Source organism: Microcebus murinus, chromosome 4, assembly GCF_040939455.1.
Source record: "Microcebus murinus isolate Inina chromosome 4, M.murinus_Inina_mat1.0, whole genome shotgun sequence".
Lineage (NCBI taxonomy): Eukaryota > Metazoa > Chordata > Mammalia > Primates > Cheirogaleidae > Microcebus > Microcebus murinus.
In genome coordinates, this window is record NC_134107.1 from 102,831,290 (window position 1) to 102,850,540 (window position 19,251).

The 19,251-nt window shown below is 36.3% G+C and overlaps 2 protein-coding genes across 2 annotated transcripts in view; one reads left to right on the forward strand and one right to left on the reverse strand.

Moving 5' to 3' along the window:
• Positions 1-19,251, forward strand: part of SPA17 (sperm autoantigenic protein 17) — a 306,364-nt gene that overhangs the window by 79,034 nt on the left and 208,079 nt on the right. The window lies entirely within an intron of this gene.
• Positions 7,429-8,364, reverse strand: LOC105864536 (olfactory receptor 8B12-like). The gene has a single exon (XM_020286757.2). It carries the CDS (start codon positions 8,362-8,364, stop codon positions 7,429-7,431), a length of 936 nt encoding a protein of 311 aa, XP_020142346.1.

Genomic DNA, 19,251 nt, shown 5'->3' on the forward strand with positions numbered 1-19,251 from the left:
GCCCTCAATGAATTTATATTCTTGCTTTATTTGTCTGTATTTTCACCAATATCACACTGGTTTGAACAATGTAGCTTTATCATAAGTCTTGAAATCAGGTAGTGTCAGTCTTCTGACTTTCTTCTTCTTCTTCTTCAGTATTGTGCTGGCCATTCTAAGCCTTTTCTCTTTCCATGTAAACTTTAGAATCTGTTTACTGATATCCACAAAATAACTTGCTGGGATTTTGACTGGGATTGCATTGAATCTATAAATCCAGTGGGGAAGAACTGATATCTTAACACTGTTGAGTCTTCCTGTCCATAAACCTGGAATCTCTCTTTATTTATTTAGATCTTTGTTTTCTTTCATTTGCGTTTTAGACTTTTCCTCATATAGATCCTGTACATGTTTTGCTAGATGTACTCATAAGCATTTCTGTTGTTTGGGTGCTAATGTAAATGTTTTTGTGATTTTAATTTCAAATTCCATTTATTCGTTGCTGGTATATATGAAAGCAATTAATTTGTTCATATAATTTATATTAACCCTGTATCCTGCAACCTGTTATAATCACTTACTAGTTCCATGGTCTTTTTTATGTTCATTCTTTGGGATTTCCTATATAGACAATCATGTCAGCTGCAAACAAAGAAAGTTATATTTCTTCCTTCTCAACTTGTATATCTTTTCTTTTCTGTTATTATTGCATTGTCTAGGACTTCCAGTACAATGTTAAATGGCAGTGGTGAGAAGAGGCATCCTGTTTTCATTCTCATCTTAAGAGGAAAGCACCTAGTTTCCCACCAATAAATACAATGTTAGCAATAGGGGTTTTTCATAGAGGTTCTTTATATGATAAGGAAGTTTCCCTGTATTTCTAGTTTGCTAGGAAATTTTGTCATGAATTGGTGTGGGATTTTATCAAATGCTTTGTGTGCATCTGTTGATAAGATTATATGGTTTTTCTTCTTTGTCCTCTGGTTTTAAAGAAACATTTTATATGATTCTATTTTTCTCTTCTTTTTAAAACATTTTAGTGGTTGACCTAGAATTTGCAGTATACATTTACAATTACTCTAAGTCTGCGTTCAAATAACATCATGTCATTTCATGGGTAGTCCAAGTACCTTATGGCAGAGTATTTCCAATTCCTCTCTTCGATCTTTTATAACATTGTTGTCATTTATTGCATCTATTCATAAGCTGTGGTTACCCACTATGCTGGTGCTATTATCATTTTAGCAATCATTTCTCTATTATATGAATTAAAAATAAGAAAAACAAAAGTTCTATTTTACCTTCATATTTGTGCTCTAATTCTTTTCCTTTCTCATGTAGATCTTAAGTTTCTGATCTGTATCATTTTCTTCTCTCTAAAGAACCCCTGTAGTATTAATATTTCTTGCAAAACAGATCTATTAGCAATAAATTCTCTCGGGGTTTCTTTTCTGATAACATCTTTAACTCTCCATTACTTTTGAAGGATAATTTTGCTGGATACAAAGTCTAGGTTGGCGGGGGTTTTTTAAGACTTTAAATATGTCACTCTACTCTTTTCTTGCTTGAATGGTTTCTGAATAGAAATTGATATAATTCTTATCCTTGTTTGTTTATAGATAAGATCTCGTGTGTAAGATAAATATTTTTCCTCTGGCTTCTTTCAAAATTTTCTTACTGTCTGCTTTTCTGCCATTCAAATATGATATGGCTAGGTGCAGACATTTTGGTATTTATCCTGCTCAGTGTTTGCTGAGGTTCTTGGATCTATGGTTTGGTGTTTTATTAATTTGAGAAAATTCTAAACTACTGTTATTTCTAATATTTCTTCTGTTCCTTTCTCTCTTTCTTCTCTTCTGGTATTTTCTTTATGCATATGTCATACCTTTTATAATTGCCTCAAAATTTTTGTGAGTTCTGTTCCACTTTTTCAATTGTTTTCTCTTGACAGCTGGGTTTGGGAAATTTCTGTTTGGTGTATCATTAAGACCACTGATTCTTTCCTCTACCATGCCTAGTCTACAGATAAGTCCGTCAAAGGCATTTTTTATTTCTGTTACAGTGGTTTGTTTTTTTCCCCAGCATTTCCTTTTTGATTCCTTCTTAGAGTTTTTATCACTCTGCTTGCATTGTCCATCTGTTCCTGCCTGTTGTCCACTGTCTTCATTAGAGCTCTCAGCATGCTAATCATTGCCATTTTAAATTCCCAGTCTGACAATTTCAACATCTTTGCTATATCCGAGTATGAATGCTTGTTTTCTCTCTTTAGACTTTAGCTTGCCATTCAGCATGCTTCGCTATTGTTTGTTGAAAACTAGACAGGATGTACTGGGTAATAGGAACTGAGGCAAACAGAACTTTCATGTAAGGTTTTAGTGTGTGGTTTATTGTGAGGTTTTATGTTTATGTGGCCAGGAGTTGTGCTGTATTTACTGTAGCTGTAGGTATCTAAGCCTTCAGTTCCCTCTACTGTCATTTTTGTCTCCCATGTTATTATCTTGGGGTTCCTGTAGAAACTCTGTTATTAAGTAGAGCCTGGGCCTTGCAGTTCTTTCAGCTCTAACCCCCTGTTATACAGCAGGTTTATCGATGTGTTGGTAAGGTATAGGGAGCCAAAACATTCTCTGTCGTGATGATTAGGTCTCAATCTTTCAGTGTGTCTATTTCCTGGGGCTATGACCTACATAAGTGATCTCTATACCCCTTAGGTGAGACAGGAAGTTACAAGGAACAGGAAGGGTCTGGAGTTGTGTATTTTCCTCCCCCAACATTATTTATATTGTGATATAGTAGTTTTCTGGAAGGTCAAGCAGAAAACAGAAAGCTCTGAGAGTACTTCAAATGGCTCCATTTTTCCTCCCTCTGTTCAAAGCTGGAGAATTTTTCCCTGATCTTCACTATGAGAACCTGGCGGGGCTCCTGGAGTTAAAACTCCCAAAAAACTCCCTTAGGTTTCCCCTAAGACTAGGACCCTGAGAGTTTTTACCTTTCAAGCTAGTCCACACTCAGCCTCCAGCAATTCATCAATTACCACTTAAGTGTATGTGTGTTTATGTATATTAACCAGCAGCTTCTGCTCCCGGTAGGCTGTGAATTTCTTCTCATGCCACTATCTCTTTTCAGGGAGTCAGCCTGTTCTGTGACCTCAATTTTGTAATGGATCTAAGAAGAGTGGTTGATTTTCTGTTTGTTTAGCTTTTTACTTGTGAGGATAAGACTGATAACTTCTAAGCCTTTTATCTTTTAGAGCTGAAACCAAGTCCTATCTTTTTAAATAGATAAATAATTCAATATATGAATGTAAAAATGTTTGTTGAATTGTAAATGTTTGCTACCCTGGCACATTAAACACTCAATGTCTCTTACCCCAACACAGCAACAGTCAAACAGAGATACAGGTAGTCAAACCACAGGGTGGAGACAGAAAATCAGGAGGCACCAAAATGTTACCAGAGCCGAAATGGCCATGGCTGGCTTGTTGCCTCCTCTGTTCTCCACTCTCCTCTTCCTTCCTGTTCAACCTTTACCCATGCCTCTTCCACCTTTGATTCTTCTTTTCCTTGCCCAGTAATGTCCTGTGCTCTCTCCTCTTTAAACCATTTCTATTGGAAGATATATCCCTAAATGCCCTTTTACAGAACTTTAAAACAAAAGAGAGTCTCTAGATATATAAATAGATAGATAATAGATAGATGTAAATAAATGGAAATAGCTATAGAGACATGCTTGTATATGCCTATATTATTTCTGGGAATAGTTGCATCTAGAAGGAAGAACATAAACATGGGATAATTGAAAGGAAAGGAAGACTTATTTTAATACATACTTTTTTTTTTGTTTGAGACAGAGTCTCACTCTGTTGCCCAGGCTAGAGTGTCATGACATCAGCCTAGCTCATAACAACCTCAAAGTCCTGAGCTTAAGCAATCCTTCTGCTTCAGCATCCTGAGTAGCTGGGACTACAGGCATGCGCCACCATGCCCAGCTAATTTTTCTATATATACTTAGTTGGCCAATTCATCTCTTCCTATTTTTAGTAGAGACAGGGGTCTCGCTCTTGCTCAGGTTGGTTTCAAACTCCTGACCTTGAGCAATCTGCCCACCTCGGCCTCCCAGCATGCTAGGATTACAGGCGTGAGCCACCGCGGCTGCCCCATACTTTTTGATAGTGTTTAAATTTTTACCATGCACATGCATTCTCAAGGAAAAAAATGTTACTTTTTAAGTGAAAGTTGTTAATCACAATCCCCCCAAGTCTAATTATTGCCATCTACAAAAGGAAAAAAAAGCTTCATCAAATACCATATTCAACATTGAAAGCATCAATGCTTTTATGCAAAGGTCAGAAACAAGACAAGGATACCCATTATTCTCATCTCTATTCATCATTGTATTGGAGATCTTAGTGCAATAAAGAAAATAAAAGAAATAAAAGGTACAAAGATCACTCAGGAAGAGCCAAACCTGTCTTTATTTGCAGATGACATGACTATGTACACAGAAATACAAATAAATAAGAATTCCTATTTCATCTTTTGTGAATTTTAGTAACAATTAGAATAAGTGAAATTAGCAAAGTTGCTGATACAAAGTCAACATACAAAAATCAACTTTATTTCTACATACTAGTAATAAATGATTGGAAATTAAATTTCAAAAATCCATTTAAAATAGAATAAAAGATATCAAATTCTTAGGAATAAATGTAATTCCACTTCAAATAAGAGTGTCTGTTTTTATTACTGTTATTCACTATTGTACTGGTAGAAAATAGTGCTTTGGCTCCCAGCTAACTTTTCTCCAATTAGCCTCACAATAATATTGTCACTTGATCTTCAATTAGGCCCACACAAATATAGCCAGTACAATTTAGAGAGGAGAGAGGGTCTTTTCAAAAAATGATATTGAACCAATTTAATATCTTCATAAAAAAAATAAGCCTTACCTTACACCATACATAACTGATTTGAAATTGATCAACAATCTAAATATTAAAGGGAAAAACATAAAGTTTTCAAAAGACAGCAAAAAATAACTTTGTGACTATGTAGTAGGAAGAGATTAAACAGGACAAAGCACTAACAGTAAAAGAAGATAAATTGAACTTCATTAAAGTTAAAGCATTTGTTGCCAATTTGTTGCCATTCACTAACAGCAGTCATGTGAATGGGCAAGCCACAGACTGTGCAAGGATAACTACAACATCTACGTCTGAAAAAGGACTAATATCCAGAATATGCTTTTTACAACTCAAATCAATAAGAGATAGACTAACAGCACTATTTTTAAGTGAACAAAAGACTTGAATAGGCACTTCACAAATGGTGATATCCAAATAGCTAATGAACATTTAAGAAGTGTCCAGCATCATTATTTATTAGAAAATGTAAAAAACAAAAGACTAAAGCAATATTGTACACCATATCCAACAGAGTAGTTAAAATCAAAAATACTAAAAATAACATTTGTTTATAAAGGTGATGAGCATTCTTTTCTGTAAATTGTTGACAGGACTGCAAATTAACTTAAATATTTTGGAAGACAATTTGGTAGTATTTAGAAACCTAAACATATGCCTACCCTCTGACCTGATAAATCCATATCTCGGTACATATCCAAGAGAAATGTGTATATATCAAATAAAATACTTGTTCAAGAATGTTTATAGCAGCTTTATTAGTAATAAACAGAACCTGAAAATAAGCCAAATGTCCATTAAGAGGATAACTGATAAGTAAATTGCTCTGTATTCACACAGTGAAATACTAAGCAGCAATAATCAAAAACAATGTTATGGATGAAGTTCACAGGACCCTCTATATTAAGTGAAGAAGCCAGATATTAAAAAGTAAATGTACTGTTTAACATTTATATGAAGCTCAAGAATGAGCAAAATAAATCTGTGATGCTAAAAATAAGCATAGTGAATAGTTCCAGGAAGAGAATGGGGAGGAGTATTTATTGGGAAAAAGTAGGCAGGAATACTATAAAATGATGAAAATCTTCTATATCTTAGTCTAGGTGGTAGTATATAACCATAGCCTTATAGACGTGAAAAAAATTCATTGAGGGTTTAATATTTGTGGGCTTTTCTATATAAACGTACACTTCAATTTAAAACGGGGTGGGCATTTATATTGTACTGCTTCTCCACCACCCCACTGCACCCTCAATCTGCAAGCGTTCTGAATCCAGTGATCTTCCCTCTTCTATATCATAGAAGGCACAAGCCTCTCTATACTGTCATTGCTTTTATTACATTCTGATTGAACAGAAATATTACAAAAGAAAACAACTAAACATTCATCCAAAGTTTCCTTTTTCTAATAGAAGAGAACTTGCCTAAGAAAAGTTCAGAAGCTAAAGTATCTTCCAACCAGTCCACGTGCCATTGCTTCTGAAAGAACTGCCATCACGAATAACGTGTTCAGACCAAAAAATTGTTCTTCTGATTCTGTCCATAAAGCTGTACCTCCATTTACCCAATGCTATGAATATGTGATCTTTCCTGAGACCACCATCCCTTCCCTTATGCCCTACTATTAGAAGATCACAGATATATGCGATGCCTTAAAAGGTAATGTCAATTGCCAGCCCTCACAACGAGTTGTTGTTACGGCTCTAATGGCTCACTGACATCCAGAATTCTCTATTACCAATTTACATTATTCAGTCATGTGAAATAAGTATCCCAACTCTATCTCCTTTAGTCTATAGATAAAAAATGAAGCTTGTATTCAGCATCTTTAACTCCCTGAATCTGTATGTCTCTCTTAGAAGCTTTGCACACCATCCCAATGGGCACCGCACTTGATTCTATAAGGAACCTAATATATTTCCCACTCACGCACCCCGAACTTTGTAATATACTTCTCTTATCTTTTTATCAATATCAAATAAATCAAATTTTTCAACTACGACACTCTTGCAAAAATGATATTCTAAAAATTAACCCTTGAAAAGTTGCGTGACATCACTGTAAATAGATTTATTTAAATACAAAAATTAATAAATAAATAAACTTTAAAATGAAATATGCCAAGGGAAAAATGGAACAAGGAAGTAAGGCCAAGGGAAAGCTGAGCAGAGTAGATTAAAATTCAAAAAACTGGATTCCAGTTTTGGCTCTGGCACCAACTACATATGTGTCCACAGGCAGCCTATTAAATATTTATGAGTCTCAAGTGTGTGTTGTATGAGCAGGCTGGATTAAGTGATTTTGTAGGCCCATACAAAATTAAACCTTCTATAATTATAGAAACTACTTTCATCAAATAATGATTAGAATAGATGGGGTGGGTAAGGAGTGGAGAGAATAGTGTGCTTAAGAACAAGAGTTAAAAATGTTCTCTAAGTATAGGGGAGAAAGCACTGGCATTTGTCTCCCTCACTGGAAAACTAGAAAAGAAACATTCTTATTAACACTCTGATACCCTTTAGCAATCATTTTCAAGATAAGATTTTTCTGCTCAAAGTTTTCTTCAGGGCAATTTTGACATCTTTATTCCTCAGGCTATAGATTAAGGGGTTGAACATGGGCACCACAGCAGTATAGAAAACTGAGGACACTTTCCCCTGGTCCAGGGGCAAAATAGAAGGTGGTTTGAGATACATAAAAGCTCCTGACCCAAAGAAAAGAGAAACGACAATTATATGGGAACTGCAGGTACTGAAGGCTTTGGACCTGCCCTCCATGGAGCTAATGTGGAGAATGCTGGAAAGAATGAAACCATATGAGATAAAAATGGTAACGATGGGCACCCCAATGCCAATGGTCACAACAATAAAGACCACCAGCAAATTTACGTAAGTGCTGTTGCAGGAGAGCTCAAGGAGGGGAATGATGTCACACATATAGTGATTGACAAGGTTGTCTGCACAAAAGGTCATAAACATTAGGTTTCCCATATGGGCCACGGCCCCAAAAACCCCCATCCCATAGACACCTGACAAAAGAAGCAAACACACCTGGGGAGACATGGTGACCGTGTACAACAGTGGTTTACAGATGGCGACATAGCGGTCATATGCCATTGCTGACAGGATATAGGATTCAGAAAAGACAAAAAAACAGAAGAAAAAAAATTGAGTCATACATCCTGCATAGGAAATGATGTTCTTCTTTAAAACAAAACTCATCAGCATTTTAGGGGTGAGGGTAGTGGAGTAACTAAAATCTATGAAGGACAAGTTGAAGAGGAAGAAGTACATGGGAATATGCAGGTGAGAGTTCAGCCCAATCAGGGTTATCAAGCCCAGGTTCCCCACCACGGTGACCACGTAGAAACCTAGAAACAGGAAGAAGAGGGGGATCTGGAGTTCCGGCTGGTCGGTTAAGCCTGAGAGGATAAACTCTGTCACAGAAGAGGAGTTCTCAGCAGCCATTCTCCTTTAGGAGGGTCTGCAAGGGAAAAGAAAGAGTAACTGAAAGAGAAAGAGAGAGGCTACACACCATGAAAGTTAATGGAAGTTAAGGGGATGGGAAGGAAAAGAAAAGAAAAAAATTTACTGCACACTAACTATGGGATAAGGATTACTCTAAACGCTATGGGGCATTACGACTATCCCCCTTCTACAGATGAGCACACCGGGCTAAGCAACTTGCACGAAGTCTCAAAGCTACCGAGGTGCAGCAGCAGGTGGACTCAGGTGGGCTGGCTCCCCTGGGTTGAGCTTTTAGCCACTCTGCTGCAGCACCCAGCAGGGCAGGCAGGAACTCACCCCCTTCAGCTTGGAGCCACAGTGCTGTCTCTACTGCCTCTCATCCACCTCTGTCAGGACCCTGCTGAAAAAGTGACAGCTTGGAGCTGAGACCCCTCTGCTTCTGCTTCTACCCCTTGAGAATCAAAATGTCTAGTTTAATCTTAGTTCTCTTGCTGAGCTGGAAAATATGATCTCTGATTGTGGCTTTGCCAGGAGGCCACTGTCCTAGGGATGAGACAACATCCTTTCCTAACACCGTAGATAACAGGAGACTAAAGAGTTCCATTCTGGATTAGAGACCTCAGTGAGCTAGTTATAGAGGCTCCCTCAGGGCACTTGCCCAGATACCATCTTCCCTAAGGAAGAAGAAATGTTTGTTTATGCCCTTGATAATGCTTCATGTGGCTTTTAATGACCTATTCTTTCATTCATATTTTTAAGCATGATTAAGAGCAAAGCACTGTGGGAAAAAATATTTTGCTACCTTGTATTGAGCACTAACTGTGTACCAAACACTGTATCTGACCCAGCACCCTCATAGGGATAGTAAGGGTCCAACAGCAATGTGCAAATGATTCATTTATTACCTATGACAACCTCTATAAATTATCCCTGTTAATCTCCACGTTAAAAGTGAGGAGCACCCACAGCTAATGGATTCCAGAATCTTGAATCAAACCTTGGTCTGTCCAGCTTCAAAATTCATGGTCTTAATCACTGGCTACACTACCTCGCTGTAAGTGATAATGAGTTTTCTGAAGCAGCATTTTTACTTACAAGGATCTCATGAGATTCTTGATATTGATAAAAACAAGTAATTGTAAAGGATGGTAAAAAATGTCGGAGCTAGAAAAGGTCAAATTAGGGAGAAATGAACTTCAGAGGAGGAGATTCATTGTTTCACTCACATCCAATATATACCAAGAACTATTTGAACTTCTCCAGACTCAAAAATAAAGAAACTTTGTCTGATTTCCTCCACTACCTGTTCATATAGTTTAAGGTTGGTGATTAAAAACAAATACTTGTCAGATTACTAATATCAACTTTTATAAGATCTGAAGGCCTGGGAACAGACCCTACAGTCACTATGTCAGATAATGGGGAATTGAAGAAAGATGTGAACAAGAATGATATTCCTTCAGCAAACATACATTGAGCATCTACTATTCCCTAGAAACTCATTTTAAGTCCTGGTTATTATTCAGCTGCGGGGGTGGGGACAAAAACAAATTCCTACTCACATGGAGTTTTCATTCAAGTGGAAGAAGGCAGAAAATACATAAAAGAAAGAAGGAAAGCATGTGACGTGAAAAGTGCTATGAAGAAAAGGAAAGCAAGGGCAGAAGAGGCAGAGGTACAGCTTTCAATTTTAAATAGAGTAATCTGATATTTGAGCAATGCTCAGAAGAGACTTTAAAAGCATTTGCTTGATAAGATCAATTACTCCACTAGAACATTGGACATCCATGGCTTAATGCAGCACCCTTCCAAGGCATCACATTTTCATCTTGTGCTTTAAATGCAATACCTTAAACCAAACTACTGGCTCTAAGGGAGAAAACTCTGACCATAGTAACAGGATAGAGGAGCAAGAGACCTTGTTGAGGATTTAAACAATCACAAATTACATATTGTAGGTTATTGACTGAGACTGAGATGATGACTTGTAAAGTTTTGTGTAGCAACTTGCATTCTATACTCCCTACCAGGGACTTTTATATATTAAGGATAAAAGATTTCATAGCCAAGAAATAAATCTCTATTTGGAGAAATTCAAGCTTCATTTATCAGATTAGCTATCTGTGTTTGGGTCAAAGTTCAGGCCTAGAGTACTTTTGGAGAATTTTACACAAGGCAGAAGTCCATTTTCTTCCAGGCAATTCCAACTAAAACCACTGCACAGTGTATGTTTATGAGGACATGCACATACATTGGTGAGGGCTTGCTCACCATCAGCTAATTCTCAGTAATGATGATGCCTCATTAGTCAATTTACACTCACAACTGTCCACATCCCAGAGTAACTCTAATGAATCCCAAGTCCTGTTCAAAATCCCAGTACACACACTTGGGAAATAGAGAAAAACAGTCCATCAAAAAATTAACATAAACCCTAAAGGCAAGCTCTTCTTGAGTCCCAAGGGCAAAGAGGACCTCAGGGGTTCATTAAATGTTCACTTTCCTCTAGGAGTTTTAGAGCATTCTTGCAACACCAGAGAAAGTTCTTCTGAGGTTTTTATCACTTCAGAGATGGTTTCCATGGGAACTTCATTTTGAATGCATCAGGGTTTTATTTCAAATGAACCAGGGCTTCTCTAAATCATTTTCACTGTTGACTTGCTCCAATATAAGCAGAGAGAAGCATAAAAATAAATATTTTTGATTAAGTTACTTTTGATGCAAAATTGTCCTTTTTCTAAAACTTGAATCTCTGTATAATGGATTCCTTATTCTTTTTTTTTTTTTTTTTTTTTTTTTTTCTTTTTTGAGACAGAGTCTCGCTTTCTTGCCTAGGCTAGTGTGAGTGCCGTGGCGTCAGCCTAGCTCACAGCAACCTCAAACTCCTGGGCTCAAGCAATCCTACTGCCTCAGCCTCCCGAGTTGCTGGGACTACAGGCACGAGCCACCATGCCCGGCTAATTTTTTATATATATATATTAGTTGGCCAATTGATTTCTTTCTATTTTTATAGTAGAGACGGGGTCTCGCTCAGGCTGGTTTTGAACTCCTGACCTTGAGCAATCCGCCCGCCTCGGCCTCCCAGAGTGCTAGGATTACAAGCGTGAGCCACCGCGCCCGGCCGGATTCCTTATTCTATTTTGCTGACATTAAAACTTATGTGAGACATGGATTATAACATACTCGTGTGGCAAATGCATGTACAATACAGTGTGTTTGTACATATGGCACATGCATTAACCCTCAAATGTCTGGTAGACCGTCATACTGCACACAAGTGGTGGGGAAGGCAGTACCTTTCACTCTACACAAGATAAATCCAAGAATAAGCCACAATTTCAACAAAAGGAGTCAGAGACTGTGTCCAGAGAGAAAAGATGGCAGGTGAAATGTCTTCATTTTAAATGACTTTGATTAGGCTCTAAGGATGGGCATAAAATTAAATTCATCTACCAGAAGTCATATGGTTTGCATTATACTTAATGTTAAATTGGTTTTTAATATGTGTATTTGGCATATTAAAATGCTAAGTAAAGGGATTCAAAAACAAATGGTGGATTTCGTAAAGGGGTTTACAGTCTAACAGAGGAATCTCCTATTCTGTCTCTCTATCCTCTTTACTCATCTTTCATTTCAATATTTTCAGTGTCCAGTTCTCAATCATCTATGCCTCTTCTTTCTTACCTGTTTGGTGAACTCATCTCATGATTTTAAAAGCCTTCTCTACATTTTTAGTTCCTAAATTTATTTTATATTTCTGTTAATTACCTGCTCTGTGTATTTGACATCTCTACTAAAATGTTCCAGTAGAATGCTCTGGTGTCACCCTGAACTCAACAAGTACAAAGATTAACATATCTTCTTTGTCTCAAAAACAGACCTCTGCCCAAACTTTCCCATTTTTATTGGAGAAAAAATAAAGACTAGTATTAATGTGGTATTAGAAATCCTGGTTTTTTGGAATGGTCTCATTTTACATCTATTATCCCAGAAGAATTATTAGTAGCAACCCCTTTCACTATGAAATATATCCCAGTTAAATGGTAAGCTATATGCTCTCTGTATGTATTCAGAGCATCAACTCTGGGATCAAACCAACCTCTACAATTACTGGCTCTGCCACTTATTAGCAGTGTGGTCTTGGAAATTTTGCTTAACTTCTCTTGAGCTTCAAATTACTTATCTTAAAATGGGGGGTAATAATCACACATGATGCAGTTTCTAGTACATAGAACATAGAAGACATAAAAAGTATTTATGTTTTATTCTTCAAAGCAATGTCCTTGGATGAAAGGGCTGTTTTAGACTTCAATGGTATATAGGATCAGCTAAAACAGAGAGAGAGGTGAAGGCAGGAAGATCAATTAACATTTCACAGTGGCCGGACATGGTGGCTCACACCTGTAATTCTAGCACAAGAGGATTTCTTGAGCTCAGAAGTTCGAGACCAGCCTGAACAAGAGCAAGACCCCATCTCTACAAAAAATAGAAAAATTAGCTGGGCATGGTGGCGCATGCCTGCAGTCCCACCTAACTGGGAGACTGAGGCAAGAGGATAGGTTGAGCCCAGGAGTTTGAGGTTGCTGTGAGCTATGATGATGCCACTGCACTCTATCCAGGGTGACAGTGTGAGACTCTGTCTCAAAACAAAAAGGAGAAGATTTCACAAACAGTAGAAATAGTGAAGTAAGAACAGTATCAAGAGATAACATCATGAAAGAAAAGGAATTAATATCTCTATGTTTTGAAGAAGAGGGTCAAATCAAATCTTACTAAAATTTGGAGGCCAGGGAACTCTGAGTAGAACGGCAGAAATGAACAAATAAGGAGTGGGGAGGGTAAGCAGCTGGCTTTTGGTCTAGATGATGAAATGCTGTCAAAATTTTTCAAAAGGAAATGATAAGTTAAAAAAACTGGCAATGAAGGATGAGAGCTGGGAAGAAAAGGAGTCAACATATAAACTGGAGAATTGGCTAAATATAGGTGATCACAGAAGAGTGATGAATTGACATAAGCACAAATATTTAAAGACACAATAGTCAATGGTTAAGAACTAAACCTTTCCAAAAATAACCACAATTTGAAAACGGGAGAAGAAAACTGACCAACAGAAATGTAAAAAAAAAAAACACAAAAAACAATTTTAACATCTGAGAGCAAGATTTGGGGACAAACACACCTCGAATCAAATTACAACTCTGTAATTTACTAGCCATGAGAATTTGAGAAAGTTATTTAACATCATTGAGACATGGTGTCCTTATCTGAAAACTAGGAATAGTAATACCACACTTATAGATGTACATACGGTATACAATTTGACATTAGTAAATATTTATTTAGTAACTATGAAGTTACTAAAGTAACTTAAAGTTAAATAAGTTAAACTTAAACTTAAAGTAACTTAAAGTAAAATAAAGAATTAAAAGAGTGAGTATAACTGCATTCAAGGGAAAAAAGAACTGAAAACGACTTTAAATAAATTGTACTCTTGCACTCCAATTTTTTTTCAATATTACTGTTTATCTATATTTTGATCTTAAATGTTTTGAAGAATTCAACATTGAAGCCTCGTAGCCTGGAATTTCCTTTGTGAAGCATTTTAAGAACAAATTCCATTTCTTTAATAGATTAAGAACTGTTCAGAGTTTCTATTTCCTCTTTTGTAAATTTTACTAATTTGTATCTTTCAAAGAATTTTCCAGTTCCTCCAAGCTGTCGACTTTATTGGCATAAAGTTGTTCATAATATTCCTTTATTATTTTTAATGTCTGTAGCATCTGTAGTGGTTGACCCTCTTTCACCTTTGATATTATTAATTTTTGCTTTCGGTCTTTTTCTTGATCAGCCTAGCTAAAATTTTATTTATTTTATTATCTCTTAAAAGGTTCAAATTCTGTTTTCATTGAATTATCTCTGTTGTTGATGTTCTATTTCATTCACACTTCATCTTTGTCATTTCTTTCCTTCTACTTACTTTGGTTCAGTTTGCTCTTCTATTTCTAGGCTTTTAGGTTAAGAATCATTGGTTATTGATTTTAAACTTTTCTTCTCTAGGCATTTAAAATTCTAAATTTCTCTCCAAAAACTGCTTTAGCTAAATCATACAATGCTGAGCATGTTTTTCATTTTTATTCAGTTAAAAAATATTTTCTAATTTCTGCCATGGTTTCTTTCTCAACAATTGGGTTATTTAGAAGTGTGCAGTTCAATTTCCAAATATTTGGAGATTTTGCAAAGATCTTTTCTTAGTTTCTAATTTAATTCCACAGTAGTCAGAGAACATATTCTGTATGTTTTCAGTACTTCTAAATTTATTGAAACTTGTTTAATGTCCCAGCATATGGTCTATCTTGGTGAATTTTCCATGTGCACTTGAAAAAAATCTGTATTCTATTGTTGTTAAGATGTTCTATAAATGTCATTTTGTTCATGTAAGTTGAAAATGTTATATAAGTCTTCTATGTCCATAATAATTTTCAGTCTATTTGTTCTATCAATTACTAAAAGAAGAGTATTGAAATCTCACAACCTGGGTTGTGAATTTTTCTATTTCTTTTTTCAATTCTGTTAATATTTGCTTTATGTATTTGAAGTTCTGTTATTAGTTGGGTACACATTTAGAATTGTTATGTGTTTAAAATATCTCTAATGGCCTTTGTTAATATTCTAAGTGCTGAAGTTTACTGTGTCAAAAATTAATATAGCTATTCCAGATTTCTTATGATTTAGTTCTTATACGGTGAATCTTTTCCCATCTTTAAAAAAAAAACAACTGTCTTTATATTTAAAGCATGATTTATTTAAACTGCATATAGTTAGGTTTTGACTTTTTTTATCCTGTATAGCTTTTTTTGTCTCTAATTGGCATGTTTAGACTATTTATATTCAATGTAATTATTGAGTTAAGCCTACACTCTTGCTATTTGTTTTCTACTCATCCCATATGGTCTGGTCTTTGTTACTTTTTTTCTCCTTTTTTCCTGTCTTCTTTTGGATTATTTGAGTACTTTTTAGTATTCTCTTTCATCTCCTCTGTTGACTGATTAACTATATCTCCTTTTATTGATGGTTGTTAATAGCACTGACAATATGCAACTTTATCAAAATTTAACTTGAAATAATATTTTAACACTCCATGCATGATATAAAGAACCTTAAAGGAGTATACTTCCATTTCCTTTTCTATCCTTTGTGCCATCATTGGTACATATTTTATTTCACCATGTTATAAACCCCATAATGTGCGGTGCTAATTTTGCTTCAAACAACAAATTATATTTTAAGGAATTTTTTAGATGAAATAACCATTAGTGATTTATATTTAAGTTCCTTATGGTGATCATGAAAACGCATTTCTCAGATATACTATTTCAGGAAGCGCGAATGACTGATCATTCCTGCTGCTGCACTCTGAAATCAATTATTACCATATTTGCATTGAAACCATGCTTTCCACAGGTTACACAGAGCCAATGACTGAAAGGAACAGGGATATTAAAGCGGGCCTATTCCTGCCAAATGTAAGACCCTTCCCATGGCATTTGGCTCAAGAATTCTCAGTCAGCCTTGCCATCAGCCTTGCCACTCTGATGGCTCTCCCAGCTTCTTTTAGCTCCCTTTTTCCCTGACAGGTGTTACATACCTAATCTTGTCATGGAATCTGCTTCTCAGAGGACCTGGACCAATGCATGTGGTAACAATTGTGATCCAACTAAAAATGCAGTGAGATAGAGACTAGAGACTGATTCTACTCATTTTCTGGTGAGTGAGGAGATCACAGTCCTGACTGATAGAGTCTGGATGGATAGTGCCTGTCACATAGTGACTGCTCCATTGCTAAAGATTTCATTGGTGGTGACCTAGGAATATGTCCTTGTAGAGAGGAACACTGTTGTAGGTGCGTTGATTAAAACCTTTGAAAATAATGCCTTCAGAGACAAAGGAATTGACTGGTTAGTCCTAAATTGCCAGGCAGACAGATAATGAAAGACCGCTGGCCATTAGCCACAAACAAACAGTTAATAGCTAAGCATGGAAGTCAGAGCATCTTTTTGATAACTTACAAAGAGGTCCTTATCTCTAGCTTGAGCACAAGGCTAAAGTCAAGTACTTGAAGTCACAAAGCTCCAAAGATATTTTCATATTTCCATTTTACAGATAATAAAGTCAGGGCACATATGACTTGCCCAGAATCACACAGTAATAAATTAGCATATCGATGCCTCCTATGGAAGTCTTTTACCTCCAAATTTCAAAGCTCATCTTTCTATTATTCTACTATTTCACTCATTTTCCACCTTTTCTAGAGGACTTTGGGGACCTCAGAGGGAATTATAATAATGTGATTGAAACATTTTAGAAAAAGATATGTGTCAGGGAGCAAAATTTAACACTAAATACAGAGAAGTTTGGGGGAATGAATCAGGAATGAGAGCTAAATCTGTGACAGCCATAAAAGACTATTACACTGAGGTAGCAATTCTAAAGACTTGAATCTTCAATCCCACCCAAACAACAAAATGAAAACCTTCAATGCATTTAAGTAAACTCAAACTAAATTCAACACCAATTAAAAGGGTGGCCTGGCCTCGTAGGATTCCCTCTCCCCACCACACCTCATTAATAAGAGGGTAGTATAAAGCCACAGGGCTCCACCTTCTTAAGATCAGCCTGGCACTAGCACCAGTTGAAGTTCCATCCACAATAAGGTCAAGCTTCCCTATAATTACCAGTGTCCTGGCCCATAGCCTGGTGAGTTATTTAGAGAATCATCTTCTCCTCTTAGCACAGATCCTCCCGAGACTGGAACTACAGACACCCTCTGCTCAGAGCCAGCGGCCTGAAGCTGTCATGTCCTCACTCTGCCTCTCCTTGGCTTTCATCCTGATGGCTCTGTGTGACCACACTCAGCAATATCATTCCACTTGCACAAGCAATTGCAGAGCACATGCTCTTAAGTGCCCTGCTGCCTCACCACACTTGCCCCCTCAAGGAGCTGAGCCCAGAGTGGCCCATGGAGTAGGTGGTCTAGTTTATAGCTATGGGCTTCCCCCTGTTGCTAATACCTCTGGCATTTTCCCAAGTTCTGTTCGAGTGAGTTGCTGCTGCCTTTGATTACTTTTGAATTGCAGCCAACAGTTGAAAAACCCATCTGAAGCATGTATTCTGGAGACCAAAAAAGAAGGGGCAAAAAATATATATGAGAAAGTTCAGCTGAAATTATTATCATTTCCAGAATTTTTCAATCAAAAACCTGGAAACAAGTTGGTTTTTTTACAACACGTTTGTTAGTTAGAGGAGCTCACAACAGAAACAGAGCCATGTGGTAAACCTGCTGCCTCATAACATTTTCTCTTTCATATAATCCTTTTCCATATTATAATCTTTTTTCACTGCTTAGTGATTCTTGGCTCTTTCTTGAAATTAAAAGTGTCCTAAACTGGTAGGACCCTGAGTGTGCTTTGACTAGACTAGTCAACAAGAGGAATCCACTCTTCAGTGCTTCATGTGGGCTGTATTATTAGGGAACTCCTGTCTTTCAGAGCTAGTTCTTTCCTCTGGGGTTGGTCAACTTCCTCAGAAGGGAAATCCAATCTTTTCGCCCTTAAGAAGCAAGGGTAGCCACAGTAAGGCTACCCTGATGAAATCCACTTATCATTTTTTCCCTTATAATTTATGTCTAGGAAATCTTTGCCTAACATCACATGACAAAGAATTTCTAGAAGTTTATTCTAGAAATTTAGAGCTTTGGCTCTTACATTTAGAATAAAGATCAAATCTTAAGCTCATTTTGGTAAATGGTGTGAGATAAGGGCTGAAGTTCTCTTTTTGTCCATATATGGATTCAGCTATTATAGCACTATTTGTTAAAAACAGCATCTTTTTCTCCCATTGAACTACCTTTGTATCATTGTCAAAATCAATTGACCATGAAAATATGGATAAACTTTTTGACTCGGTCCTCTTCCATTGCTCTATCCTTAATTATTGTAGCTTTTTATTAAGTCTTGAAATCAAGTTGTATCATTCCCCCAACTTTGTTCTTTGTCTTCAAAATTTTTTCACCTATACTAAGCCTTTTCAAATAAATTTTTAAATAAGCTTGTCAGTTTTCTTTTTAAAAACAAAAGCCTGTTAAGATTGTAATCTGATTAATTTGGGGAGGGTTGCCGTCATAACAATATTGATTTTTGAGTCTATGAACTCTCCATTCATTCTTCTTTAATTTCCCTTTGCAATGTTTTTTTATAGGTATCTTGAACATCTTTTGTTAAATTTATTACTGTTTTTAACACTATTATAATTGGAATTAATTGGTTTTTAATTTCATTTTCTAATTACTCATTCCTAATATATAGAAATACAATTAATTTTTACATATTGACCTTAAATCCTGAAACTTTTCACTATTACTTTTTTGTATATTCTTTAATATTTTACATACATGTCATATACAAATAAAGATTATTTATTGCTTTCTAATATGTTTATTTCTGTTTCTTCCATTATTATACCAGCTATAGCTTTAGCGTAATGTTAAATACCAATGAAGAACAGATAAGCTTGTCATATTCCTGATCTTAGCTAGAAGATAGTAAGCCTTTCAATATTAAATATGATGTCAGCTATACATTTTTCAGATACCTTGGATATAATGAGGACATTTCCTTTTTGAGATTTTGTATCATGAAAAAGTATTGAACTTTTACATGTGCAGTTTCTCAGCTCGATACAGTGGCTCACACCTGTAATCCTAGCACTCTGGGAGGCCAAGGCAGGTGAATCGTTTGAGTTCAGGAGTTCAAGACCAGCCTGAGCAAGAGCAAAACCCCGTTCCTACAAAAAATAGAAAAAATTAGTTGGTCATGGTGGCACATGCCTGTC